Source organism: Leptopilina heterotoma, unplaced genomic scaffold (genome assembly GCF_015476425.1).
Source record: "Leptopilina heterotoma isolate Lh14 unplaced genomic scaffold, ASM1547642v1 Lhet_116, whole genome shotgun sequence".
Taxonomy (NCBI): domain Eukaryota; kingdom Metazoa; phylum Arthropoda; class Insecta; order Hymenoptera; family Figitidae; genus Leptopilina; species Leptopilina heterotoma.
The window spans coordinates 1,535,534-1,550,983 of NW_025110835.1; the positions used below are offsets into that span (position 1 = coordinate 1,535,534).

The following is a 15,450-nucleotide window of genomic DNA, read 5'->3' on the forward strand; positions in this document are numbered from 1 at the left end:
TCTCCTTTTAATTTTCATTGTTTCTGATTAGAATTAAATGCTTCTAATCTTAATTATGATTTTAATTCTATTCTATTTTAATTCCATAGTTGTAATTAGTGTTCTAATTTTATTTCTAATTATAATTCTTATTCGACTTCTAATTTTTATTCTAGATTTTAAAACTAGCAGATGTTGAATTTAATTATTTTTCAAATTTCCCAGATTTTTATTATTACAAGTTTCTCTTAAAAACAATAATACTATAAATAAGATAATAACTGATTTGGAATTTGAATTGCAGAGAATTAAAATTAGAATAAAAATCAGAATCACAATTAGAATCAAAATTAAAAGAGAATCTACAAGTTGAATTAGAATTAGAATTAGAATGAAAAAAAAAATTGTAACCCAAAATTACCAGGAGAATCAGAATTAAAATCAGAATTAGAATTAATATTAGAACAAAAATTAAAATCAAAATTAAAATTGAAATTGGAAATACAATTAGAATTGGAATTAGAATTTGATAATAAAAATTAGAAAAGAAATATAATTTAGAATTTGAGTGAAATTTGGAAATCCGAAATAGAATCAGAATTAGAATTAAAGTCAGAATTAGTATTATAATTATAATTAGAACAAAAATTAGAAGTAGAATTAGAATTAGAAGCAGATTATTTTCACGTGGAACTAGAATCAGAATTCAGAACTGTAACTAAAATTTGAATAAGTTTATTTTCTCTCCTCAGAAACAGAATTAGAATCAGAATTAGTATTAAAATTAAAAGTGAAATCAGAATTGGAACCAGAATTAGAATTCAAGTCAGAATTAGAATCAAAATTAAAATTATAATTTAAACAAAAATTAGAAGTGGAAACAGAATTAGAATTAAAATTAAAAGTGGAATTAGAATTAGAACGAGAATTAGAATTAAAGTCAGAATTATAAGCAGAATTAAAATTATAATTTAAACAAAAATTAGAAGTGGAAACAGAATTAGAATTAAAATTAAAAGTGGAATCAGAATTAGAACCAGAATTAGAATTAAAGTCAGTATTAGAATTAGAATTAAAATTAAAATTCAAATAAAAATTAAAGGTAGAATTAGAATTAGAAGCAGACTATTTTCACGTGGAATTAAAATCAGAATTCAGAACTGAAACAAGAATTTAAATAAGTTTATTTTCTTTCCTCAGAAACAGAATTAGAATCAGAATTTTAATCACAATTACTATTAGAATTTGAAGTGGAATCAGAATTGGTATCAGAATTAAAACTAGAATCAGAATTAAGGTCAGAATTAGAAATAGAATTAGAATTAGATTATATTCACGTGATATGAGAATCGGAATTCAGAACTGGAACTAAAATTTGAATAAATTTATGTTCTCTTTTTATAATTAAAAAAAAATTTAAGGAATTTATTTTTACCATAATTTAATAATTCTCTAGTAGAAAAATCACTGAAAGAATGTGGAGGAAAATAATGAATTTTATTCTCTCCCTCTCTCTCTCTCGCTACTTTACTAAATGAACAAGCTCCGAGTCAAATAATACTTTTCTCCCAAGTGAAATCTAGTTTTCCATTGGCAACATCGATCAAGAAAGTTTGTGTGTTCAACTACAATCAACGCGTGTAATCTATGCCATTGATGATTCTTGCAAATGAGAAACGTTGAGGTTTCGTTCAAGAGAAAAATAAATATTTAATGAGAGAATCTAGAGGAGTAGAAGAAAAGAGGACAGAAAGTTCGCCGCACACTTGTGTTGAATGCGTAGAAACGGTCTGATAAATTAACTCCAACTCTACAAAGACTATATATATATATGTACGTATATAGAGTGAGCTATAGCAAAAAGGAAGAAGCGTCAGAGTAAGAAATAGCGACGAAGAGAAGTGAGAATGTCAAAGAGAATAAAGAGAGAAGTGGAGAACAGGTCGAGTGGTGAATCTCGAGGTAGCTCCTGACAATGAATCGAGAGTAGAATGAAGAAGAAGGTGGTATTGCAGTTAGAAGGGTTCTAAAAGGTACATCACACAAGAGGAAATTATCCAAATAGCATTAAATTTAGATGACTTTATTCTTACACCTTATCGAAAGGGGAATTATCCGGAACTCGTTTTCTTTAATCAATCCTCCTCTATTTTCATCGTTCATGTACTCTTATATTTTATCTAGTATTTTTTCTATTCTATTCTCAAAATTTATTTAAATCGTTATATTTTTAATTTTTTTTATATAACGAGCAAGCATCACTCCATTATAGGTACACTGGGAGCTTTAATTAGTCAAGGAATTTCAAGGAAAATGACGCTTTTTTTAAAAATGAAAAATATATCTTATTTTTATTTTATTTATTCTTTTATTTTATTAATTCTATTTAGTACTAAATTAAAAAATATATATTTAATATATTTTTGGTTTATAATAAATATTATAATATTTATTATATTTAGGAAAGACTTTTTTTAAAAGAAAAAAAAGAAGAAAAAATCTACTACTCAATTTCAAAATTATATTTGAACTAAATTAAAACTAATTAAGTAGAAGACTTTTTCTTCTTTTCTTTATTTCAAAATAAGTCTTTCCTAAATATAATAAATAGGGGAGACTGGGGCGAAAAGTTAAACTGCCAAAACCGTTAAAATTCATTATCTTTCGAACGAAAATAGTTAGAGCATTGCAATTTTAATTATAGAAGGGTGTTATCACCCTAAATAAATGTCCGGAGTTGTGTGCAATTCTGTTTATTTTTGTGGTGTCAATATTAAAAGTTTTTTTTCAACCTACTTTTGAAAATTTTTTCGAAAAAGAAAATATCAACTTTTAAGTATATTTTTTGCATTTTTTCTCACCGCGATTTTTTTACTTCATTATTTGGGTCCCCTGAAGAGATACCTGAAGGTATTTGCTAAATATCTTTAGTCAGATTTTTTATATTTGTTGTTAAAGCCAAAAACGCACCCTGGGGCGAAAAGTTAAATAATGGGTGGGGCGAAAAGTTAAATGTATTTTTACATGTTGTTAAAAAATTTTTTTTTATTTTTCGTTTTTTTGGGTTTATTTGTTTAAACATTATTTATTTGACATTTGGCAAGTACTCTGTCAAAAAATAAGCCGGTTCACGTGAAATAAACCAAAAAAATTTTTTTTTTTTTTTGAAATTTCAATTTTTTAACTTTACAACTATTCTAAAGCTTTTGTCAAATAAACAAAGATCTTTTATTTACTAAATTACTTGTTTACGTATACTTTAACTTATCTACTATTTATCACCTATCAGAAAATAGTTTTAGTATGCTAAAAATAGAATTTAACTTTTCGCCCCAGCATGGGGCGAAAAGTTAAAAAAAACAAAATTTTCAAAAAAGGAGAAAACATGTATTTTTTGCGAAAATATCAGGAACTTTTTTATTGAAAGTTGTAGAGGACAAGTTGCCCTACAATATTTTATATACAAATATTTGCATCTAAGCGGCTTATATTGCCAAAAAAAATCATTTATGCAAAATTTAACTTCTCGCCCCAGTCTCCCCTATTATAATATTTACTATAAAATAAAAATTATAATATTCATTATAAAATACTTTATATATATACGTTTTTAAATAAAATTAACAATTTAAAAATTTTTAATTCAAATTTAGGTGAAAACACTAAAAAAAAAACTTCAATTTTGGAGAAATTTTAAATAATTGCAGAAATTTAATTATTTTCAAGTGTAACAAAATTCTTCTCATAACATTCAATTATATTCAAAATTTTTTTAAAATTCTTGTTAAAATGTTAATTATATTTATAAATAATAAAATTCATTGCGATATTTCAATTATTTTCAAAAATTTATCTCAATTCAATGATTTTCCATATCTACGGTTTTAATAAAACTTTCTAAAAGAATTGAAATATGAGAAAAAAAAATTTGATAATATTTTCCAAAGAAATCAATTATTTTTTCTATAATTAATTAAATTCTACGCAGACTTTAAATTCTTTTTATTACATACCTACCATTTTAAATCGAATTCCTCGAAAAATGTAATTATTTTATTCTTTAATAATTTTATTTAAATTCGTCAAAGAAATTCAATTATTTAAAACTTTTTTTTATAAAATTCTTCACAATAGTTTAAATATTTTTCTAAGTGTTAAAATTCTTTTTATTCAATTATTTTCATAAATAATAAAGTTCTTTTTAAAAATTCGATTATCATAAATAATAAGAATTTCCATTATTTTTAATACAATTTTAATCGAATTTCTCGAAAAATGTAATTATCTTTAAAATTTTTTATTAAAATTCGTCAAAAGAAATCAATTATTTAAAAATTAGTTTTAAAATAAAATTAGCAATTCTAAAAATAATAGAAATTAAAAAATTTTTAATTCAAATTTTTGTTGAAAACACTAAAAAAAATTTAGAAAAATTAAAAAAAAAATTAGAAATAATTGCAGAAATTCAATTATTTTCAAGAGTAACAAAATTTTTCTTATAAAATTCAATAATGCTCAACATTTAAAGAAAAATTCTCGTCAAAATCCCAATTATCTTTATAAATAACAAAATTTTTCTCCAAAGTTCAATTATTTTCAAAAATGTCAATAAAATTCTTGTCCTAAATTCAATTATTTTCAAAAATAAAATGCATTTTTCTAATTTCAATGATTTTCAATATCTACTAGGTATTTTAATAAAATTTCCCGAAAAGAATTCAATTATTAAAAAAAAAAATTTAATAAAATTCTACGCAAACATTTAATTATTTTCATAAATAATAAAAATTTCACAAGAATTCAATTATTTTCATAAATAATAAAATTTCTTTAAGGAATTCAATTATTATTTTCATAAAAAAATAATTTCAAATTCTAGAAAATAATAATTGAATTAAAATGATAAAAATAATTTTTATGAAGTTACAGTAACAATATTCTTATAATATAAAATAATGATTTTATCTCTCGGTCATTTTTAATTATTATAAAACATGAAGAAATCGATCACTCCGAGTCTTCGACTCGGAGCAATCGATATCTTCATGTTTTATAACAATTTTTTTATTAATTGTTTAATTTAAAAAAGGTTTGAATTTGAATGTTTTGAATGTCTTAATTCCTGTGGAAAATCCTGTTCCAAAAATAAGATTAAAAACAGGAATTGTGCAAATATTTTTCTTCTTTTTCTAAAACAAAATAATAATTTTGTTAAAAAACTTGTGATTATGAATGAATAGAAGTGAAAAAAATTCTGATGATTTCTATTTGTCATTACAATTTTGAATTAATTATAAAATATAAAAATAATTATAGCATAATAATATAATATACAATCTATCTAAAGATAACAAAAAACAAAAGTAAACACAAAACACAACTTCAGAGTGTGAGGGACAGAAAAAGTGAATGAATGTAAGAACATTCAAATTATTGTAGTTGATTAATTAATGAATTAATTTGTATTCGTTTGTCTTTTCTTCTTGACTTGAAAATTGTCAAAAAAATGAAAATTTGAATAGAAATATGTAAAATTTTTTATTTTTTTAAATGTAAATTAATTGTAGTTAATTTTCTATTTTTTTAAAACTTTTTTTATTATTTAAACATTTTTTTTCACTTCTTCTAACTTTTTTTAAAAAATTCTTTCTATTTGAAAATCCGTGACCTATAAACAGACCTCGAACGCTTTATACATAAATTTAAACATTATATTCAAACGTAGGTGTATAATATTCGTAGCTCTTAAACGGTAACCGCAAGTGGATGATAATTCCCTCTCTCAATTATTGAGAGAGGGTTGATTTAATAAATTAAGTTTAAGTCCCTTACTAATCGAACCAAAACTCAATAATTAATATATTATATAATACTGTTTTAATTGACCATCATCTTTTACCCATTTCCGAATGAAATTCACACCTCTCAAACACTCCTGTAGAATTATAGTAGTGTGTGCGAGCACTGGACCACCCACATTCTAATCCCAGTTGAGAGCAATTTAATTCCACCTCCGGCAAGCACTCGCTGGGATATGTGAATTTGATGTTATAAATCTACGAGGCAACAAACCATTCCCATAATTTTTGTTCAATACTCGCGGGAGAAAAAACGATTGCGGTAACGATACCAGTGACAAAGAGACTTTTGATTTTTTTGTCTCTCTCCTTCTTTCTCTATCTCTCTTTCTCTCCTTCTCTTTTTTTTTATTCCTACATTTTGTGAACTTCACAAGAGAAAATATTTGATCTGTCTGATAATGTTTAATCGAATGTATGTTCGATTATATAGTTCTTCGGTGTGTTTTTTTCTCTCGTTTTTAACTCTCGATGGGATAATTAGAAATTTTTTGAAATTAAAATGACAGTATTTGATTTATGGATTTTGGGATAATTCGCTCCAATTGCAGAGAAAGATGTTTTTTAAATATTTTCACTAAATATTATTTACTAAGACTGTTACATTATTATTATTATTAAATATACTAACAAATGATACAGATTCAAAATTTAAAGAATTTTTTCAAAACAATTATTATTAATTAAAAATTTTTTTAAAACAATTTTAATAAAATTTGTCGAAAAAATACAATTATTTTTAAAATTATTAATAAATTCGATTATTTTCAAGAATTTTAATATAAATTCAATAATTTTCGACAATTTCAATAAAATCCTTTTAAAAAAATAATTATTTAAAAAATTTTTAATAAAATTCCTTAAAAAAATTCTATTATTTTCATAAATAATAGAATGTTTCGGAGGAATTCAAAATATTATTTTTAAAAATATTATTTAAATTCAATTATTTTTAAAAGTTTCAATAAAAATTCAATTATTTTTATAAATTGCAAAATTCTTGGCAAGAATTCAATTATTTTTGTAAATAATAAAATTCTTCGGAGAAATTCAATTATTTTCAAGAGTTCTAATAAAAATTCAATTATTTTTAACAATTCTGATAAAATTCTTCAAAACAATTCAATTATTTTCATAAATTGATCAATACTTGGCATGTATTCAATTATTTTTATAAATTGTAAAAGTCTTGACAAGATTTCAATTATTTTTGTAAATAATAAAATTCCTTTGAGAAATTCAATTATTTTTAAAAATATTGTTTAAATTCAATTATATTCAAGAGTCTTAATAAAAATTTAATTATTTTCAACAATTCTGATAAAATTCTTCAAATCAATTCAATTATTTTCATAAATTGTAAAATTCTTGACATAAATTCAATTATTTTTATAAATTGTAAAAGTCTTGATAAGAATTCAATTATTTTTGTAAATAATAAAATTCCTCTGAGAAATTCAATTATTTTTAAAAATAGGTACTATTTAAATTTAATTATTTTCCAGAGTTTTAAATTAAAAATTCAATTATTTTCAACAATTCTGATAAAATTCTCTGAAACAATTCAATTATTTTCATAAATTGTAAAATTCTTTGCAAGAGTTCAATTATTTTTGTAAATAATAAAATTCTTCAGAGTAATTCAATTATTTTTAATACAATTTTAATAAAATTTCTATTATTTTTAAAAATTGTAATAAATTTGTTTTAATTATTTCATTGTTCTCAAAAGTTTTTAATAAAATCCTTTAAAAATTTTAATTATTTTCAAACTTTTCGATTAAAATTATTTTAAAAAATTTCAATATTTTTACGAAATTTAATAAAATTCCTTAAAAAAATGTAATTATTTACAAAAACTCTAATAAAATTGTTTAAAAGAATTTAATTTGCTATGAATAATTTTAATATAATTTAATAGGAAAATTATTAATTACAATTAATAATAAACAACCATTATATTAATATAGAAGATTTGTGTTGTTTAGTCACAATTATATTTAAATAAAAACTATTCTCACTATAAATTTTTTACTATTCCTTTTTATCAGTATAGTAAGATTTAAAATTTTGTTTTAAGGTAAAAAAATCATAAAAAATTGGGGGAATATTTTAATATTATTGTCTATTTTTTAATATTAATTATGTATTTTGTAATATTAATTATAAAATTTATTAATATTGATATTAAATATACTTGTCAATAATTATTAACGAAATATTTTCTTTATGTTACAGGTGAGTCAATCAAACTTTTGAATTCGAATTGATTCTTCAACTTTTTCCCAAAAAAAAGGTAAATTTTGCATGTTTTAAAATTTAGCACGCTTGCTTTTAAGTAAAAAATCCACTAAAAAAATAATGAAAACAATAGTTAAAAACAAAACAATTATTCAAAAAGCCAAAAAAAAACAAGAAATTAAGTATTTCACGAACACTAAATAAAAAATATAAACATTTATAATTCAAAAATATTGTAGAAATAAGGAGGGAAGGGGATATTTATTTGAAAAAAGAAATTATTTGTTATTAAAAAAGTCAAAAAAACCAAAAAATATAATAAAAAATATAAAAATTTAATAGAAAATCATTGTTAAATTAATGTAGAGGATATTTATTAGAAAAAAATATTATTCGCTACTAAAAAAGACAAAATAAAAAATAATAAATAAGAAAACAATAAATAACCAATATAATAATAAAAAGTATAAAAATTGAATACAAAATTATTGGAGAAATAAGGAAGAAGAATTGTTTATTAACAAAAAAAAAAGGAAAAAAAGAAATGAAACAGATTTCATGACACTTAGAAATTTTTCTTTTCTTAAACTGGAAATTATGCGTTAAAAAAAAAACGATAAAATTCCATTCTTCAAATACTATATTTTATAAAATATTTCTATAGTATAGAGAGGGGCAAAATCATTGTTTATTTCTATACAACTAAAATTCGAGGAATTTCATAAACTGCTCAATGAATTCCAGAAATGTCTTCTCAATTCAAGTTCTTTACAAGAAATTCACGAGTCTAGGAACTATTTGTGAAATTCACCTCTCTTCTATTCTCTATTTCAATTTTCGATCTTTCTATAATACTTTTCGCAAAACTTGTTTGCCAATTTCTATATAAGCTTATCATCATAAAGGAGAACAACTCTCAAGGCAATGACTAAAAAATTTTCAATTTAGCTATTACACATAAATATATTGGTGCGAGAAAAACAATATTTTTTCCTCTTAAATTAAAAAGAAAAAAAAATTTATTTTTTACACCATATTCAAATAAATATTTATTTGTTTATTTATTTAGTTTCATAACGGGATATGTTCAATTTGTTCAATTCTTTTTTTTTTCTTTTGCAATTTAAGTAAACTAAAAAAATTCTACAGAGGTTGAAATGAAGCTGTTATTTTTTAATTAAACAAAAATATTTGTTGCAATTATTATTTTGCAATTTAAATAAATAAATGAAATTTTTATATTACATTAATTATTTTAATAATATTAGTTAATAATAATTTATGTTGCAATTAATAATTTTATTTCGATTACGGAATTTGTTTATTTAAATTACAAAGGAAAATTTATTAGTGTACCCAGATAAATATTAATTTAAATGAAAATAATTTTTTTTCTCTCCCCAATATCTGTAATGACAAAATTGAAATTTTTTCAAAACTATTATTTATAGTTGACACAAATAATATTTCCATAAAGTATTCATTTCATAATGATTATAAATAAATAATTAAATTATAAAAATACTATTACATCAAATATGAATATTTTTTTCTTTTCAAAAGTAATATTACTTTTGCAGTAAAAATAATCATTATAATAATAATAATAATAACAATAATATATAAGTTTGAATTTATCACTCGATCGAAATAGTTATATAGGAAGAAAGGTCATTAACATTAATGACATTAATAACAATAATAATAATGATGTTTTGTTTAAAGTATAAATCATTCGAGACAAAGAAAACTTTGCATAAAACTTGCATTATATCATTTTAATATAAGAGAGCAATAAATTATTTTTAACATTATGGACATACTTGAAAATGATGAATAGATGTTTGTCGAAAAATTTTATAATACTATAAATTTCATTTTTCATAAATTACTCGAGTTAAAATTAAATTCTTTGCTGCGGTGGACATTTAACAATTTAAAGTACACTTATCGCCAATATCTACGAGTGCAGAAATTAATGTTAAATTTCGAATTTAAATATTGGTCGAAGGATCTAGATTCCAATCATAAAAAAAATTTTCAACACAAAAGAAAATTTATTTTTATTCACAATAATCACTAAATTTATATCAATAGGTAATAATGTGTTCTAATTTAAATATTTTAAATTAGTGACTGGCTTTTTGCTTATGAATTAGTAAATACAAAATTTTACTAATAAATTAGTAGAAATTTCTATTTATTAATAAAATTTACTAATTTAAAAGAAAACAGTCAGTCATTAATTCAAATTAATAAATATTTTTACTAATTCATATTTAGAGAGTATTTTTAAATATAATGAAAATAATAATTTGGTTAATTACGGTAATAATTACTATTATTTTTTAGATTTTAATTTATTTAAAGGACCAAAATTATTATTATTTAGAATAATAATTGCTATTAATATTTAGATTTACAAAAATAATTATTACTCTTTCAAACTGAATCAGTAGAATTTGATTAATTTTCAGTGAATTTATTATTACGATTTCAATCAGTAAAATTTCTCTATTATTAATTATAATAACAATAATTAATATTGTCAATTATAATTAGTAATTATTATCAACGATATTTTTAACTATATTGAAAAAATATTTTTAAAATTCCATAAAATTATTTTTATTGTAATTTTTTGGGAGTAATTCAATGGTTATAAAACAAAATCGTTGAGAAAATATTTTGACCCTTTTTAAAATTTTTATTTTTCCTAAAAATTGGAATATTTCGAAATCCATGCGTAATTTTATAGAAAATATGTTTTTGTATTCAGAAAAATATTGCCGAAATAAAAAAATTGATTTTTACTGCTTTTGAACCGTTATTTTGAAAAAAAATAAAAAAACTTTACTTTTATGCTGAAAATTCCACAAAAAATACCATTTGTATTTATTTTTTTTAATTCTTTTATATACTTTTCTAACTATAATTTCAAATCACTATTATTTCATAATTTTTTTATGTTCTTCATTTTTTATATAAAAAAATTACTAACTAAAATTAGTTAAAAAAATAAACAAATAAATTTTCAAGTGAAAAAAAATTGAATAACAATGGTATTTGTTGGCATTCTCAACCTAAAAACAATTTTTTTTTCTAAAACAGTTCTCCAAAATAGTAAAAACTAAATTTTTCATTCGGAAATTTTTTTGTTAATGCAAAAAAATATTTTCCACAAAATTAATAAATTATGGATTTCAAAATTTACCAACTTTGGAGAAAAATAAAAATTCGAAAAATGTCAAAACATTTTCTGAGCGATTGTATTTTATAGTCATTGGATTCCTACCAAAAAAATTACTACAAAAACAATTGTGTGTAAGATTGAAAAATATTTTATTATTAAATAATAATAATAATAGTAATAATACAAATTATTATCTTTGTTTTCCGTCTGGAATATTAAAAAACTTGACGCAAAAAATGAAGAAAAAACACCCAGAGAAGAAAATTGTCAAGGAAAAAAAATTTTTTTTTTGAGAATGCATTATAATCATTATTATTATTATTTATAATGTTTATTGTTATTGATAACATAAATTATTATAATAAACAATAGTTATTCAATTTTTGATACTTTTATAGAATTTAAGCAAAGAAAATTGAAAAAATATCGACTTTTGAGATTTAGACAAACGTATAGAGCCTAAACCCCTAAACGGATTTGTAAAATATTCTAGAATATAATTTATTGGGTTAAAATCTCGATATAGGTTTCAAGAAATTTCAATATATTTCCTATTTTTTTATTTTTCTCAAAAAAATTGAAAAAGAAATGAAATTTCTAAATACTTTCCCTTTTAATATTACTTTATGCATTTATTAAAAAGTTAAGATGATGCAAAAAGTTCTAAAATCCCAACAAGAACATCTTTGATGCAAAAAATGACGCCAAGTAAAATTTTTGGAAATTGTCCAAACAATTAGCGAAATAAAAGTTTACTAAGCAAAATTTATATCTAAAGTTTTAATATATTGATTGATTTCATTAATTTTACTATAATTACATTTAAGAATTGAGTCAATGTTTCAAGTTATATTTTGAATTGAAACAAATATGAAATTTAATTTCATGAAGCAAAAAATAAAATCTAATTATTCGTCTTAATAAAAAATTTCTATTTAAGGCAACTCTAAAATCTTGGCCTCAATACTTTTATCAATTTTAAGTTGGAAGAATTTTATTGACGTCAAGATTTTAAAGTTTCCTTAAATAGAAATTTTTTATTCAAACGAATAATTAAATTTCATTTTTTGCTTAATGAAATTAAATTTTATATTTGTTTCAATTCAAAATATAACGTGAAACATTTGATTCGGAAATGTAATTAGTAAAATTAATGAAATCAATCAATATGAAAACTTTAGTTAGAAATTTTTCTTGGTAAACTTTTATTTCACTAATTGTTTGGACACAAAAAATTTTACTTGGCGAATTTTTTGTGCATCAAAGATGTTTTTGTCAAGATAAATAAGTATAAAAAACATTTCCTGAGCCAATAAAAAAAATATCCCCCTTAAAAAAAATACAAGAATTCAAAAGGAATACTTTCCTTCTTTTTTTTCCTTTCTCTATTTTCAACGACTTTGAAAATACTTTTCGTCAAACACTATAATTAGAACAATTATTTTCCGTCTGGAATATCGAAAAAACTTGACGCAAAAAAAAAAAAAAACCCAAAGAAGAAAATTATTAAGGGAAAAACTTTTTTTTTTTTTTATGAATGCAGTCCCTGATTTTTCATCAGCGAATAACCGATTGGCCGATTATCGAGATCAATTTGAAAAGTACAATGAAAGTGAAAGAATCTCGTGAATTGAGGAGTGGTTTATTTGTTCTGAAAGCTTGGTGGTCGAAAAGCGGAAGCAGGGGGTAAAGGAAATATCGTGTAAAACGCAGAGAGGGCTGCTTGGAAAATTGTGAGTGGATGAGAAAGAGAGAGGGAGCGAAAGAGAGAGAGAGAGGTAAAACGAAAAGAGGGGGGCAAAGGGGGGATCGAGGATGAAAATGGGGGTAGTTCCACATTTTTCCACCCCCTCTCGCGAAATGCCTCCCTCACCCCACAAAAGTCGAGTGGAGCACGCCCACTGCGAAAACTGCTAAGAGAATAGTGGGGATAACTTTGGGTGGTAGAGAAGTGGAAAGAGGAGTGTGGAGAGGGTGGGGGATGGGGGGGGATTTGTGTACCAAGAGAGGGGGGTGTCAGGCGTGAAAGGGGATGTTAGTTTCTAAAGGCGGCAGTCAAGTCTGACTGATACGGCGCCAGTACTACTGTCGCCACCATCACGAGCGCAGGCACAGGACGCCATGGACATACTGGGTATGTCCGTTAAAACCGCATGCACTTAACCTATAACAACGTACCATAAGTTTTTTCCCACCCCCCACCGCCCATTTTTTAATGAAAAAAAAAAAAAAAAAAAGTTTTTCTAAATCAGTTTTTGTGCGCTAAAAATTTTTTCCTTCTATTTCTTCCTTTATTTTCCGTTGTTGTTTACGTAAAATCACATTTTTAATCGTGAATGCGGAAAAAAAATGCGTTAAATGAAAAAATCCCTGGAAAAATATTTGATTAAAATAAAAAAAAAAAAACGAGTCGCGAGGCATTAAATTCCCTTTCATCTTCACAAGTTCGAAACATGTGCGATAGTTCGTTATCATGACGATATATGGAGCAGCGATGGATTTAATAATCAGCCCCGGACTTTTTGCGGTAAACTTAACAATCGTTCATTATATATTCCTTCGGAGTTAGATATATATATATATATTTATAGAAATCTCGTCTTACTGCCGCACTTTCAATCTGAAGACTTTCACTCTACATTTTTTGGTAAATTCTATTGCTTTCTTTCTTTTTCCTCTTTTGTGTCTTCTTTTTTGTGTTACTTTTCGTACTTTCTGTTAATGTGATTTTTTTCTACGTATACTTTTTTTTATGGCTATTAAAAGTGAAAAATGTAAAGAGATGAAGTTTACTTTGTAAAAAATGATTTTTGTATATTTTTCTTTTTGTAATTTCTAGGAAAAATAGAGTTTTTTTCCAAAAAAAAAGTAAATTTCAATTGTAAATAAATGATAAAAATTTTAATCGAGTTAAAAAATTAAATTTTTCTAATAAAAGAATTATAAGAAGAATTTCTTATTCTTATTTTAATTTCAATGATTCGTTAGTTCTAAACGTTCAAATGAACGAAATAGTTTTTTAGCGAAAATTTTTTCAAACGATAAATTTCAAAAATTTATAACTGCAGTAAAAATAGAAAAAGGTAAAATTAAAGAAATTGAAATTTTCTATATTATTTATTTAATATGTGACATTATTTGTTCTGTATATTTGTAAACGAAGAGGACATTATAATAAAATTATAGTTCGAAAAAAGTTTCTAAATTTCTGACCGAAATTTATTTATTTCCTCTTCAAAATAAAATTTTAATATTATTCTCACGTATTAAAAAAAATTAACAAGTTTCTGAAAGTGAAATTAAATTTTTTAATACCTATTTATTGCATTTATTAATTTTTGAAAATTTTTTTCTGAAAAATATTTCTGTCATTTGAACATTAAAAACTTGTGGATCGTAAAAAAATAAATTTCATTCATTTGAAAGTTCAAAACTTTGAGATTGTAAATTAAATTTATTGAAAAAATAATAAGAATTAAAAGTCGAAAACTCACCTTATTTTCCGGAAGAATCAAAAAGTACTTCAAGTGTTTTTCCAAAAAAAAATTGAATCTAAAAAAAAACCCTTGTTATTTATTATTTATTCTTGTAAAAATTTACGGGAAATGTTTATTATTTGAAAAGTGGAAAAAAATACAAAGTCTCACAAAGAAGTTTAATGAGGAATAATTTTTTACAAGCAGACTACTATAACTCATCTCCTTACGCTATTCATTTTAAAGAAAGAAAATTCCGAAATAAATCTTTTGATATGTTTTCCGATAATATTTTTGAAAAATGGCCGTTATTCTTTTCTATCATTTTTTTTATATACACACATAATCCATATATATCACATAAAAACTTAAAAGCACTAAATTTTTCCCGAAGAAAACAGAAGCAAAAAAAAAAAAAATACTTTTGGCATTTCTTTTTTCGTTTCATTTTATCATGAATATTTTTTTTGACATTTCGAAAAATTTTTTACTTTTTAAATAAATAAAATTGTCATAAGGCAAACGATTCCAATATTAGATTTTCGAAATCAAATTTTTCATTTGCTATTTTTTTATTTAATTTTATAAAAATGATAAATAAACTTTTTTATTTTCATATCATATAAACTAATGAAATAGTAAAAAAATACATCAAAGTGGAAAAAAATCTTATAAAAATTGAAAATATTCTACAGTTTTATTT

General features: G+C 22.5%; 1 protein-coding gene across 7 annotated transcripts in view; it reads left to right on the plus strand.

The window, feature by feature from the left end:
- The window catches only part of LOC122509526 (complexin), a 577,926-nt gene that overhangs the window by 472,935 nt on the left and 89,541 nt on the right, over positions 1 to 15,450 (plus strand). Inside the window, exon 1 of one of the 7 annotated variants that reach the window (XM_043623720.1) lies at positions 13,267 to 13,405. The exons of 4 other annotated variants lie outside the window; for them this stretch is intronic. In XM_043623720.1, coding sequence (XP_043479655.1) covers positions 13,393 to 13,405 — 13 coding nt within the window. In that variant the 5' untranslated portion in view covers positions 13,267 to 13,392. Of the gene's footprint in view, positions 1 to 13,266; positions 13,406 to 13,554; positions 13,799 to 15,450 lie in introns of those variants that run through there. 2 more of the 7 variants (XM_043623712.1, XM_043623724.1) reach the window with 2 other exon arrangements.